The sequence below is a fragment of the Lycorma delicatula genome, chromosome 1 (genome assembly GCF_047948215.1).
Source record: "Lycorma delicatula isolate Av1 chromosome 1, ASM4794821v1, whole genome shotgun sequence".
NCBI lineage: Eukaryota > Metazoa > Arthropoda > Insecta > Hemiptera > Fulgoridae > Lycorma > Lycorma delicatula.
The window spans coordinates 235181062-235195381 of record NC_134455.1 but is presented as its reverse complement, the minus strand read 5'-3'; the positions used below and the strand labels follow the sequence as shown (position 1 = coordinate 235195381).

The 14320-nt window shown below is 27.5% G+C and overlaps 1 protein-coding gene across 1 annotated transcript in view; it reads left to right on the top strand.

Moving 5' to 3' along the window:
- LOC142329662 (sorbitol dehydrogenase-like) overlaps positions 1-13391 on the top strand; it is a 64761-nt gene extending 51370 nt beyond the window's left edge. Inside the window, exons 7-8 of the mRNA XM_075374335.1 lie at positions 9516-9637; positions 12601-13391. Of these exons, the coding sequence (XP_075230450.1) occupies positions 9516-9637; positions 12601-12757 (279 nt within the window). The 3' untranslated portion in view covers positions 12758-13391. The remainder of the gene's footprint in view (positions 1-9515; positions 9638-12600) is intronic.
- Positions 13392-14320: the final 929 nt, after the last annotated feature.

Sequence of the window (14320 nt, the reverse complement as noted above, 5' to 3'; positions counted from 1 at the left end):
AGTGACAGATAGAATAATAAAAGTAATTATAAGTATTATAATAAAGATATATATATAAAAAATGTTTTATATTTATAAATTTTTATAAAATAACATATTTATTTATATCAATGATATTTATATTTGATATGGATAACTAATAAAACTTCATCTCCACATATTTCAATTTTCATTTTATGAATTTTTCACTTCAGCAGAAAGAAGGTTCTGATTCTTTATAGTTTTTGTTCTGGATTTTACTAGTTTGTAATAAATAAGGTTTTATTATTAAATTTCCTGGAAATGCAAGACATTGGTTTTGAGTTACATTATTAAACAACTAAAATGAAATCATGTGGAATTTCTTAATATTTAAAAATGAATTTATAGGAATAAAATGCTTGTAACAATTGAATAATTAAATTATAAAAGATATTTTTAGGCAAATTAAAGTAGTGGTAATAATGAAATATAAGAATATGCATTTATTTGTAAAATTAAAGTGTTTATTAAACTTTGTAAAATAACAATTAACTTATTAATTGCAATAATTAATATTCAAATTATTGATGCATTAGTTATAAAAGCTTTAAAAAAATAATTTAAGATAACAGCAGTTCGATATAAAAATTAATGTTTGGAAGTAGCTTAAGTACTTGCAGAATATGATGTAATTAACTAAGGTAAATAAAAGTAATCATTTATAAATATTAATAATTAAAGAAATTGAAGTATAATTTAAAAAGTTCATTCATTCCTTAATGCTATGCTGTTTGAACTTTTTATACGTCCATAAAGTAAAATTTATGGCAACTATAATAATTTTACCCCAAATAATTTACATAAGGGATTATACACAGTAAATTGTAATAAATGTATAAACTATTTATTTGTAATTTTAAGTTTGAATGCAGTTTTTATCAAATGATTTGTGCTTTCTTAGAGAGCGTTATTGACAATTGATATTTAAAAGTATTTGTAATTAATTTTAATACTTTGATTTTAATCAAAAGTAAAACACACATTGCTTGCTATCAGATGTATTCATTAGTATCACTGAAATGTTAGTGTATTCAACTTTTTAAGTCTACCTTCATTGTTCACCACAGTTGAATGTAGTAAATGGTTAATTGTTATTCTAATAGTATTAAATTAATGGTTTAAGCCCTTCAATGCAATGTACACAGAGTGAGGTCTAAATAGAAGTAGAATTTAACTTTTACTAGGTAAGGCTGACATCTAAATAGTGAACATTGATATATATTCATTTAATATTAATATAAAAATTATTACAAATGGCACTTAACATATAATTACAATTTAATTATAATTAATTAAAATTAAATAATACAATTAATCCCAAAATCTGCAATTCAATTTTTTTAACTAAACAGGTGTGACCAATTTAAAATGACACTGAAAAATGAATTAAAAAAAAAATATATATATATCAACAAGCATTACATGATTTACATCATTTATCCAAGATTAAATGTGACAAAAGTTTTTCTTCAGTGGTTTGAATGATTTGGAGCACTTCATTCTCTTCTGTGTCAATTTAAAATCTGACTGACCATGGCTCTACCTCTTGCCAATATGAAAGAGATAATTCTAATCTTTGTCTTTGTTACTGGTTTTATCCTCATAACTTGCTTATATAACCAAATTCACAAACCCTGTGTAACTCACCAGCTTTATTCCTTTTATAAAATTTTTCTCTTTTTCCAGTTTATCTTCATACCCCACATTTTATACTCTTTCAACCTATTTAATTTATAACACTCTTTTGTTACATCAAATTTCAAAAGCCTCCATTCTTTGTTGTCTAGCTTTCCTATTCATATTTTGCTGTAAAGCTGTACAATTTATATAAGGATTTATTAATTTCTAAATGCATGCTTAATACCAGCAGATTTCTTTTCTGCAGTAAGCCTTTCTGGCTTTGCAAGTCTGGTTTTAATATTTTCTTCACTGTGTCATCCTTCTCATCTAACTACATAAGTATTAAAATTCTGATAATTTTGATACCTTGTTATCAACCTCAATTTTTAGCTCCTCATATTAGCATCTTTTTTTGTTACATTTCATAACCTTTGTTTAGCTTTTGGCTGATCTTAATGATGCTGCTTCTTCAGCAAGACCAAAAAAGACAGTTGAATTGCCAGAATGTTTTCCAGAAAAATGTGTCTTCATAATAAATAAATTTAAAAAAATTTGTTAAAAGTTATTCCATTACTTAGGTTGGGGAGTAGGTTTAAGGACCTATTGTTATATAGTTACCATTAATAGTATTGTTTTGAAGTTTCTTTTCAGTCATTGAATCCAGTATCTCAACCGATATATTATTCATGGGTTGAAATATTTTAATTCTGTTGTAATATTGCACTTACTTGAGATATGTAAGAATTTTTAAAATTATTTGTTATTATAAAAATACTTGTTCTTAAATGACATTTGAGAAACAACATCTGAAAGTATGACTGATTATTCATTGGCTGTCAATCTCACTTTTATTTTAGATAAAAGAACATCAGTCTTGTATAATAAATTATACAGATTCAGATTTTTATGATTCAGATAATAAATTATAAAATTATGTTTATAATAAAAAGTAGAAATCTCAGATCAGATTTTTATGAAAATAATAAAGATTGTTAAATTCATTGCACAAATAAATATGCTCTTCATTAAACTTTTAATTTGTTTGAATTTTCTCTTTTGTTTCAATATTTAGCAGACGAAATATTTTTGATCGGTGAAATTCAGCTAGTATCTTGGCAGATATTGCACAGAACTGTCTTTGGTTTTAATTTTAACAAACAATTTTGAGAAATATGCAAGCGGTTGAAGTTTCACTCTTTGCTTGCATAAAAAATATAAGTATCCTTGCAGACAATCTTGAAGTTATGGGTTTGCGTTAGTATTTTGTAAGCTAAAAATGAGGATATGCATATTCTGAAGTTATTTAGTTAAAATATTGTTTTGTAAAACTATTTAAGTGAATATTTATAAGCTGTATTTGGAGACTTTTGAAAAAAGCAAACTTCAGTTGTGTCTTCAGGGATACTCAGATTCTTTTTTTTATATATCAGTAATTAAACAGTTCGAATTTACTAGATTTACATTAGTGTTTCATAAGCTAAAAATAAGCATATCCATGTTTTACAAAATGAATACAATTGGCTGGAATTACTGGTTCTGTTAATATATGTTTGGTTTGGATGTGTAGTTGTAAAAATTCATATCTATAACTTAAAAAGTTTTTTGTGAGTAATTATTTCCCTTGTATAAAAGTGAAAAAGTTACCATTATATCAAAAAAATTCCAAAATTAATTTTTTAGAATTAAGAAATTAAAAGATTTTTGAATGTTTATCTATTAGATAATATTTAATATAAAATTATTCTATAAATATCTTTTCAATTGAATAATAACATTTAATTTCATTAGCAAATACTTTTTACTATTACTGTATTATATTTCATTTTAAAACTATTTTATAGTTCATTTTATTTATTGCTTTCTATATTATAAAATATTACATTTTTAATGTCCTATTACAACTACGAGAAAATTATTAGACATATGCTAGTGAGTTAGCATCTTCAAATATTAAAATATTGTGCTATTTGAATCATTCTTCATGAAAGTGATCTACCTTTTTAAAAATAAAATACATATTTTTAAGAGGATCAAGCCTTCTTGCAACCAATGAGTCCCTGCAGCCACTTTAGTTAATAAAACTTAAACATTGCTAGTATTAAAACTTTCTTTTGTAAATGTGTTGTAAGAAAAAAAATTAAATTACTTAATCATGTCCAAGAGGTTTAGCTTTCATGGCCTCCATGGACCTCTACCCTAAAAAGGTTTTATCAAATGCATACGTTTTTTGTTTAAATGGTGCTATTCTATCCACTATTTTAAAATATATTCTACTCTAAAAACAAATCTTTATCATATAGGAGAAAAAGTCTCATCATGTAATATTCTGCCTGTTGGCAGGTTCCTTCCATCATTGTTGTCTCCATCTGTTCCTATCCAATGCTTTTCTTTTCATCTCATCATAACCTTCACTACCTTTTAAGTCATTTATTCACTTCAGCCTCTTCCTTCCTCTTCTTTTTTCATCTTCAACAGACCCTTGAAGAAGTATATTTATTATTGCTTTTCCCATAATTATATGCCTGATCCAGTTTCCTTTCTTCCTTCTGATGGTCACCAATATTGTTCTATTTTCATTTATTTTTCTTAATACTTCTAATTTATTTACTCAGTCCACCCAGTTTATCTTCTCCATCCTCCTCCAGACCCACACCTCAAAAGCCTCAATCCTAACTCTTTCCTCTTTCCCCAGTGTCCATGTTTCACTACCATACAAAAGTATACTCCAAACATTGCATTTTATCAATCTCTTCCTCAGGTTCAGATCCATATTGTTGTAGAGTACGTCTTTCTAAAATTGGCTTCCTTTGCCATTGCAATTCTTGTTTTAATCTCTTCTTTACTCCTCCAGTCTTCAGTTTAGTACTGTCCCGTGATATGAATATTTTTTTACTTGTTCAATTTTTCCTTCTTTTGTTACAACATCCATACTTTCTCTCTCATTTAGGTTCACAATTTTGGTTTTTCTCAAATTTATTTTTATACCACATTCCTTCATTCCTACTTCCAACACTTTATCATTCCTTGCAGTTTCTGAGTTTAATTAACTACAATAAACAGATTGTTAGCAAATCTGACACAATTTATGTTCTTCCACCTATGCTTATTCCTTTTTGGCCATCTAATATTTCTTTCAACTTTTCTTGAAATAAAGTGTGAACAGTGTTGGTGATAAACCTTGCCTTACTCCTCGCCTAATCCTAACCAACTTTAATATTCTCATTAATTTTCAAAGCTGCATTTTGCTTCATATACAATTCTCTGATTAGTTTCCTATCCTTCAATTAACTCTATTTTCTTTCAAAATATCAAGTAACCTTTCCCACTGTACTCTGTCAAATGCCTTTTCCATATCTTTAAAGCACAAGCTCAATCCTATTCCTCTTTCGAAACATCTCTTTCCAATCATTCTAATCAGTCCTACAGCTTCTCTTGTTCCTGTTTCTTTTCTGAATCCAAACTGTTTTTCCCCAGTATTCTTCTCCATTTTTGTAATCAACCTTCTATTAATAACCCTCAGCATTATTTTAGCAGCATGTGATATTAAGCTGATACTTCTATCTTTACAATATTTGGTTCCAACCTTTTTAGGTATCTCTATCATTATTGTTTTAACAAAATCTTCTGGCCATACTCCAGTATCATAAATTGTATTATATTTTATTTATTCCTTCATTTTCTTAGCATTTAAAAGTTCTATTGTAAATTCATCTACTCCTGTAGCTTTCATAGTCTTTTTAATAGCTTGTACAATTTGAGATCTCAAAATTGGTGGGCCTTTCTTTTCTTCCATAAGTACTACTTCTTCCACCTCAGCTTCCTGTGCTCCTGTTTCCTTCTTCCTACAAACAGGTCCTCCTTTGTATTCTTCCCATGGTTTCTTTATCTCATCTTCTTCATAAACACTTTTATCATCTTTCTTTGCAATTTCTATCATTTTATAAGTAGAATTTCTTCTATCCCATGTGACATTTTTTATCTTCTTATACGTGTACTTCTTTTTCTTTTCTAAACTTCTACATCTTTACATTCTTCTTTTAGCAGTTTTTCCTAGCTTTATGTATTTTTCTCTTTAACTTGTTATTCAGTCTTTGAAAGATTTTTCTGTTGAATTCTTCTTTATTTTTATATTTTCTTCTTTCTTCAATTTTTCATATTATTTTTTGTGCTATTCAAGGTTTTATTGCCTGGTTACCTTCATAGAAACCTAGCACCTTCCTTTCTCTGTAACTTCCCTCATAGTTGATTTTATCCTTGACCACATTTCCTCCGTCAGATCAGTTTCCTTTTAACCTTGAGTAATTACCTTTGTCAGCATTTCACCCACTTTTACTCACGTTGTACCCTCTAGCCCCTCTATTTTCCACTAATTCACCTTCATTCAAGTTTGAATCTTATATTCATTTCCATCATTAACAGAATATGATCATTTTCTATGTCGGCTCCTGGAAGCCCTTTTGCCTTCTTAACAGCATTCCTGTATCTATTTTCAACCAAAAAATGATTTCCTGAAAGTGAGATTCATCTGTTGGTCTTGTCGAAGTATGTACTTCTTCTTCATTTATGATTCTTAAATACCATATTCATAATGAGTAAATTATTCTCTTGGCAAAATTCAACCAGCCTGTCTCCTCTTTCATTTTTGTGTTCCCAATTCAAACTTGCCCATTGTCTTTCCATCTTCACTTTTTCCCACCACTGTGTTCTAATCCCTTATAATTATTTTACAGCAATCCTATTCATTTTCTAATACCATCTGAATGTTATTGTACGTCTTTTCAACATCTTCATCTTTATACTCTGATGTTGGGGCACAACATCAAGAACAATTACTAGATCTTTTAGCTGCATTCTAGTCCTTAAAGCCATTAGTCTATCATCCAGATAGATACTTTTTGTAGTCCTCTTGCAACATTAGTTTAACGGCTAATACAACTCCGGCTTTCCTGTTTCAATTCTTGAGTAATATAAGGTAACTTCACCACTTCTCAACTCACCTCTTTCCTCCCATCTAACCTCACTTAACTTAACTATTATATCCATTTTATTTATTTTTATTTCTCTTCAAGTTTTTCAACTTAAGCTGATAATTTTCTCACATTCCACGTACCTAATCTCACAGCTTTGTCTTTTCTATAACACTCCTGCTGCTTATCAGATCCAAATAGGAAATAATTTTACCTCCAGAATATTTAGCAAATGAAAACATCACCACAGTGTCTGACAGGGAAAAATTAATACAGCAGTATTCAATTGCCTTTTGTATCCTAATAGATTGTTGTACTTTTAGAGAAGATTTGAAGCCTATCACCCCTTTTTACGCTACAAACGACTTGTGCCCTTCAATTAATAAAAATTTGAATGTTGTAGCATTAGAACTAGTCTTTTATAATATTGTCTCAGATGAAAAAATTTAAAACCATAATGCTATCAAAAGAGTTCAGTCTTTCTTGTCCTCCAATGGCCTTTAGCTCTCTTTAATTTAAAATTGAAAGACCGAGAGATAATATTTTTTTATTCAGTCATATTACTTAGGAGTAATTTGTTTTGTTCAGTGAAATATTACTTACGGACATGAGAAAGTTTTATATTTCTGATATTTAAGCTTTCTTACCCATAAATCCTGAGATTCATATTTCCTTATTTCCTTAGATCCTTTATCAAGAAAAAAGATTGTGATATTTATACCTTTATTTTGAACTCTAATCCTTTGTATTACAAACATGAATATTTTTTTTGCATATGTCAAGTTATCCTATTTGATATTAATAAAAAAATAATACTTTAATAAAAAAAAAGTACCTTTAATAAAAAGTAATTAAATACATTCTTGGAATTTTATTTATTTTCTTGAAAACAAAAGTGAATATTGAAATGATATTGCATGTGCTAGTGGAGTAAAATCCTTGAATAAAAAAATAAAAATATTTAAAACCTGAATAAAAATAAAATAATGCCATCTTTGATTTTTTATTATTATTTGAAGAAAGTTACTACCCATCAAACTCACTAGCAAAGATATAATGCGACTGGTCATACAGAGATCCAGTACTACTTGTGAAATGAAATTTTAAGAAACTGTGCAAAATATAACTAAATATATAACTAATCAATGAATTGTATTTTTATTATTTGTCTCCTTTTTTGTTAAGCTTCGTCATGGAAAATATGTATGCAAATAGAAAATAAAGGTAAACTTGCTATCATGGCAACCAGTTTCTGTGATCTTTTTTTAGAGTGGAATTAAGGCTCCAGTAAATTCTAATGATCACTGATAAAGAATAAAACTGATTAATAAAATATATAAATATAAATCAAAAAAATTACAATGAAATTGCAAATCATACAGTAAAATTCTTGCAGATAACAAAATGATACTGATATCAAAAAAGTGAGAGACTACACCTCTATTATCAAAATCTGTTATTAATTAAGACTTTGTTTAAAAAAAAATACATGTGAAATATATAGACAATGGATATACAGTAATAGATAATAAAAAAATTTTAAGCATTCCATATAATAAACAAAAAATTGAAAAATTTATTACAAAACTCTTACCGGCCCGATTTCATTTATTAAACAAACTCATTTAATTAGCAGGGGTGGTATTACCCCTACTAATTAAATTTATTCATTACCACAATTTTGTTTAAATTTGACAATTATAAATTTGCTGTCAAAAATTTATCATCTATTAGCGTTTATACTGCATGTTGAATTATTGGTGATTCAACATCTTTTCTTCAATTACATATTTGTTTTGAAAGTAATTTTCACCATATATTTCGCTACGACTTGTATTTATTTTAAGTATTCAATATTATTTCAAGTTTTTAACTTTTCAACGTGATGGAAATTCAATTTTTTTCATTGTATATATGTTTTAACGCGATATTTTTACTAAAGGATATGATAGAAAAAAAATCAAGTAAATGCGTTTTGCATTACTTTCTTTCTCATATTCTGATTTTTTTTAGCAACAGATAGATGTATTGATAATTTATTTATCTATTCTTACTTCGTTAATTACCGTATTTTTTATATATAAAAATATTGAAAATACCATTTAGCATAGTTTCTTTGACGTTCTGAATGTGTTATGATAAAAAAGTTTTTATTTCTCCATCAGTTAGTTCAAATAGTTCTAATTGTTGAATAAAAACTTTACCAATCGTATTTATTTCTGTTTTATTTATTCCTTTTTTTAAAAAAAAAACTTGTATAATCTCTTGTAAATTAATACGTTTATTTTTTTTAATGAAGTGATGAGAATTAAAAAAATTGTTTCATCTTCAGTACTTTTATTTACATAAGAGCATTTACTATTAAAACAAGTTGTAGTATATTTTCTATTAAATTTTATTATTTCAAGCACATTAGCAAGTTGTTGTATGCTACTTAGTATAATCAAGTACTGCTACCTAGCGGTGCGATTCGTAAATTCACCTTTTTGAGGAAAAGTGACATATTTGAGTCCGGTGGTTTGAATTCGATCTATTTTTTGAAAGTATTCTTTATTGCAGATCTAATTTAACTCAAATGTAATGTTTTCATGATTACTTTTTAATTTGTTTTCCTATTTTCATTCCACTTTTAGGTTAGGTCACGTTTAGAACTGTAAACAAAGTTCGTTGACTTCGCCGTGCCGTCCAGATATGCGGACTCTTACGAACGAAGTTCGAATGAACTTCTTGATTAACTAAAAACTGTCTTTGACACATTTTTTCATTTCAAGCAAAATTTTTTTAAATAAATCTAATTCTATTTTTTATTTTTTTAATAAATTTTAGCTAATATTACTGTTTACTGGTCTGATAAATATTATTTTATAATTGCTTTTATTATACACTAATTGCTTTTAACATTTTTAGGCAACCAAAAGTGGAGGCGTAATGATATTAGTTGGTATGGGTGCTAATGAAGTCACTATACCACTGATTGAAGCAGCTTGTAGAGAAGTAGATATCAGAGGAGTATTCCGATATGCTAACGAGTAAGTTTCTGTTTTTCAGTGTGAATACTGTAATTTTTTTTGTTGTCATTTAATGGTTTGATGCAGCTCTCTAAGATTCCCTATCTAGTGCTAGTCGTTTCAGTATACCCCCTACACCCTACATCCCTAACAATTTGATTTACATACTCCAAACACCTGCCTGCACAATTTTTTCCTTCTACCGTCCCTCCAGTATTAAAGCGACTATTCCAGGATGTCTTAAAATGTGGCCTATAACTATATTTTTTCAACTGCTTCTTTCGTCATCTATTTGCCGCAACACCTACTCATTTGTTCCACCCATCTGATTTTTAACATTCTCCTACAACACCACATTTCAAAAGCTTCTAATCTTTTCTTCTCAGGTACTCCAATCGTCTGAGTTTAACTTCCATATATGCTCCAAACATATACTTTCAAAAATCTTTCCCTGACATTTAAATTAATTTTTGATGTAAACAAATTGTATTTCTGACTGAAAGCTCATTTCACCTGAGTAACTCAGCATTTTATATCACTCCTACTTTGTCCATCTTTAGTAATTCTAGTTCCCAAATAACAAAATTCTTCTACCTCCATAATCTTTTCTCTTCCTATTTTTACATTCAGTGATCCATCTTCATTATTTCTACTACATTTCATTACTTTCGTTTTGTTCTTGTTTGTTTTCATGAGGTAGTTCTTGCTTAGAACTTCATCCATGCCGTTCATTGTTCCTTCTAAATCCTTTTTACTCTCAGCTAAAATTACTATATCATCAGTAAATCGTAGCATCTTTATCTTTGCATCTTTTACTATTACTCCAGATTTAACTGTTTTGTTGTTGCTGATTTGACTGTTGCTGTTTGGTTCCTGTACATGTTAGCAATTGTTCTTCTATCTCTGTATTTGAACCCTAATTTTTTTAAAATGCTGAACATTTTATTCCAGTCTACGTTATTGAATGCCTTTTCTAGGTCTATAAACACCAAGTATGTTGGTTTGTTTTTCTTTAATCTTCCTTCTACTATTAATCTGAGGCCTAAAATTGCTTCCCTTGTCCCTATACTTTTCCTGAAACCAAATTGGTCTTCTCCTAACACTTTCAATTTTGTCTTGGTTTTCTCCTCTCTCCTCTCAATTCTTCTGTATAGAATTCTAGTTAACATTTTTGATGCATGACTAGTTAAACTAATTGTTCTGTATTCTTCACATTTATCTGCCCCTGCTTTCTTTGGTATCATGACTATAACACTTTTTTTGAAGTCTGATGGATCTTTCCCTTTTTCATAAATATTACACACCAGTTTGTATAATCTATCAATCGCTTCCTCACCTGCACTGAGCAGTAATTCTACAGGTATTCCATCTATTCCAGGAGCCTTTCTGCCATTCAAACTTTTTAATGCTCTCTTAAATTCAGATCTCAGTATTGTTTGTCCCCTTTCATCCTCTTCGACTTCCTTTTCTTCCTCTATAACACCATTTTCTAATTCATTTCCTCTATATAACTCTTCAATATATTCCATCCACCTATTGACTTTGCCTTTCGTATTATATATCGGTATACCACCTTTGTTTAACACATTATTAGATTTTTATTTATGTATCCCAAAATTTTCCTTAACTTTCCTGTATGCTCCTTCTATTTTACCAATGTTCATTTCTCTTTCCACTTCTGAACACTTTTCTTTAATCCACTCTTCTTTTACTAGTTTGCACTTCCTGTTTATAGTATTTCTTAGTTGTCAATAGTTCCTTTTACTTTCTTCATCACTAGCATTCTTATATTTTCTACGTTCATCCATCAGCTAGAGCTACAATAAAACTTTAAAATATTGAAATTATACTCCACTGAGCTAAAAATATTATTTTTCATCTACCATTGATGTATGTAATTCTTTCTAGTAATATAACTTGTAAAAGTTATGTAACTAGTTGTAGATTTCATGCTGTGAAAGAGATCAACAGTATTATCTATTTAAATCAAGAAAGATAAAAAATCCGTTCATAGTTCATAAAGATTTTTTTTAAATGAATGTGTTCATAAGTTTTAATTTTTACTCAGTTAATTTTAATTTTAATTTTTATTTAATTGTTTTTATTTCTCACTTTAAAACAAATAACAATAAAACTCATTAATTTATCTTGAAAAATGATTGGATAATATGTACTAGTGAAATGTTACAATAATTTGTTGTAAACATTTCAAATCTGTTGCCAGTATTCCAGCAAAATATAAAATTACTTTTTGTTTGTCATAGTATGAGTAAGGTTTTTATCTATCTGCTTTTGAATATACTTTATTTCTAAAAAAATTATTTCCTAATGAAATATTATTTAGCTGTTCAATTTTTTTTTTCAATTAATTTACTTCTGGTGATAGTTTGCCACTGCAGTTGGTGCTCTCAGACAATGAGCTAACTCAATTTAATAAGAAATTTGTCATTTTCATTTACCAAAAGGTGTACACACTTTTATTTATTTATATACAAACCAAATATGTGTGTTTGAGTCCTTTTATAAATCAGAATATACAGCTGAATGTACAGTTACGCAAGTGATTAACAGTAACAAATTCTTGTTATTCATCCTTTAGTTATGTTTTATTGTATTTTTGGATGAAACATCAAGGAAAATTTGCCTCTGAAACCAAGTTGACCACTTACATGGTTAATGCAATTAAATAAATTAGTACTAGTACAATAGAAAAGACAATTATTTTTTGTTTTGTCTCATAGATTAGATTGGCTCTATTATTATGTTTTCAATTTAGCCTTACCACAGCCCCATAGTGTTTAAAAATGTAAAAAAAAATTAGCCTTATATTCTAAGACAAACTCTCAATACTTTGGTTTTTTCATTCTGTTACATCAAATGGGAGTCAGTGTGTTCAAGCAAATTTTTAAATTATTAAATATTCTTTCTAGTTTATATTTAAAATCAGTTATTAGTAACATTCTGTATTTTGTTTTATTTTTCAGTTATCCAATAGCTCTAGCTATGGTTGCATCTGGAAGAGTGAATGTTAAAAGACTTATTACACATGTATACAAATTGGAAGATACTGTAGAAGCATTTGAAACTGCAAGAACTGGAGCTGGGAATGCTATTAAAGTTATGATCTATTGCAATACATAATATAAAAAAGATGTTACATCAAAGTATATGATAAAAGATTATTAAATTATTTGATCTATAAGAAATATATTTACAATCAATTATTTATTACAAAAAGAAAATTTTGTTAATTTTTAGAATACTGCTTATAACTTTTAAATTTACATTGTAGGTTCACATTAAGTATATTTGTTAAGTAGATTTACACGAAACTTCAAGTTGATTATATTCTGAAGCTTTAATTTGAAATCAAAATTATACATTTGTAGTTAATTATTTATATATTTCACACATTTTTAACAGTTAGTTAAAACTTTAAATTCTTTAAGTTGTTATGTTAGTTTATTTGATTCATTAATGAAGTAATCAATTCATATCATTTATTTTGCTGAAATCATACTTTATTTTTAAATGGGAATATTCTTCAAGTATTTTACTGTTTAAATCATTAATATTTAAAGGAGTTCTAAATACATTATGCTTTATATATTAGTTATGTTGTTGTAATACAGTATAAGAGAAATATGTTATATCTATTTTTCTTCTTATGTTTAGCTACTATATAACATATTGTTAACAGATCATTGTTATGGATTATTTCCAATAATTGTTTGATATAAAACATGAAAATTATAATTTTTTTTTAACAAAATAATTTAATTTACAAAAAGTTGAATTTACTTAAAGTAATTCCTTTCTCCTTTATGCTCATTCATTTTTCCTATTCTATTTACATTTTTTTTTTAATCTGAGATGTCAAACACCTACCTGATCTCTCAACAAAAAAAAAACAAGCTATCTTACCTCCCATTTAAACAATTATAAAATAACTTTAATTTCCTAACTGAGGTCTTCATTTCATGATATATCCTACACTTATATATATCTGATGCAATATCTACAGGTAATTAATTGAAGAAAGAAAGGCTGCTATTTATTAAAAAAAAGTAAATTCTAAGTTTCTTCTTGATACTACAAACATTTTCCACTTAACAAAGAAATCTAGGAATTTTCTATTTACTTTATTTTTTATTTTTAATAAGAAATTTTTAAATTTGGTGACAGCACTCCAAAGAAAAAGAGGATAGTTTTGGAGGGGTTTGCCTAATGCTAGGAAGTGTCTGGTACCATTGACACTGCATAATAAGTTAAAAGATGAAATTAACTAAAAAAAAAAATGTTTAAACCTGGTAAAGAGATAGCCTTAATCTATAATAATTTTAAAATTAGGTACTACTGGCCAACTTTATGTAATAACACTCCCTTAAATTGGTAATTTTAACATAATTGTTTTTCTGCTTGTTTGGTTAGAAACAATGAGAGTAGGAATAGTATTTCAACCAATAACATCACATATATTTTGAAACAACACATACTGACAGAAAAACTTTACTTATTTATTGATCATTAACTATAACCTAACTTCTGTACAGAATTTATTTATACATATGGAGGAATAATTATATTATATTGCATTGTATTAAACACTTGAATTCACATAAATTTAAAAATTACTAAACCACTTATCGAAAAAAAATTCTCAAAAAATAATAATTAAAAGAAAAAAGAAGATTGTGATGAACT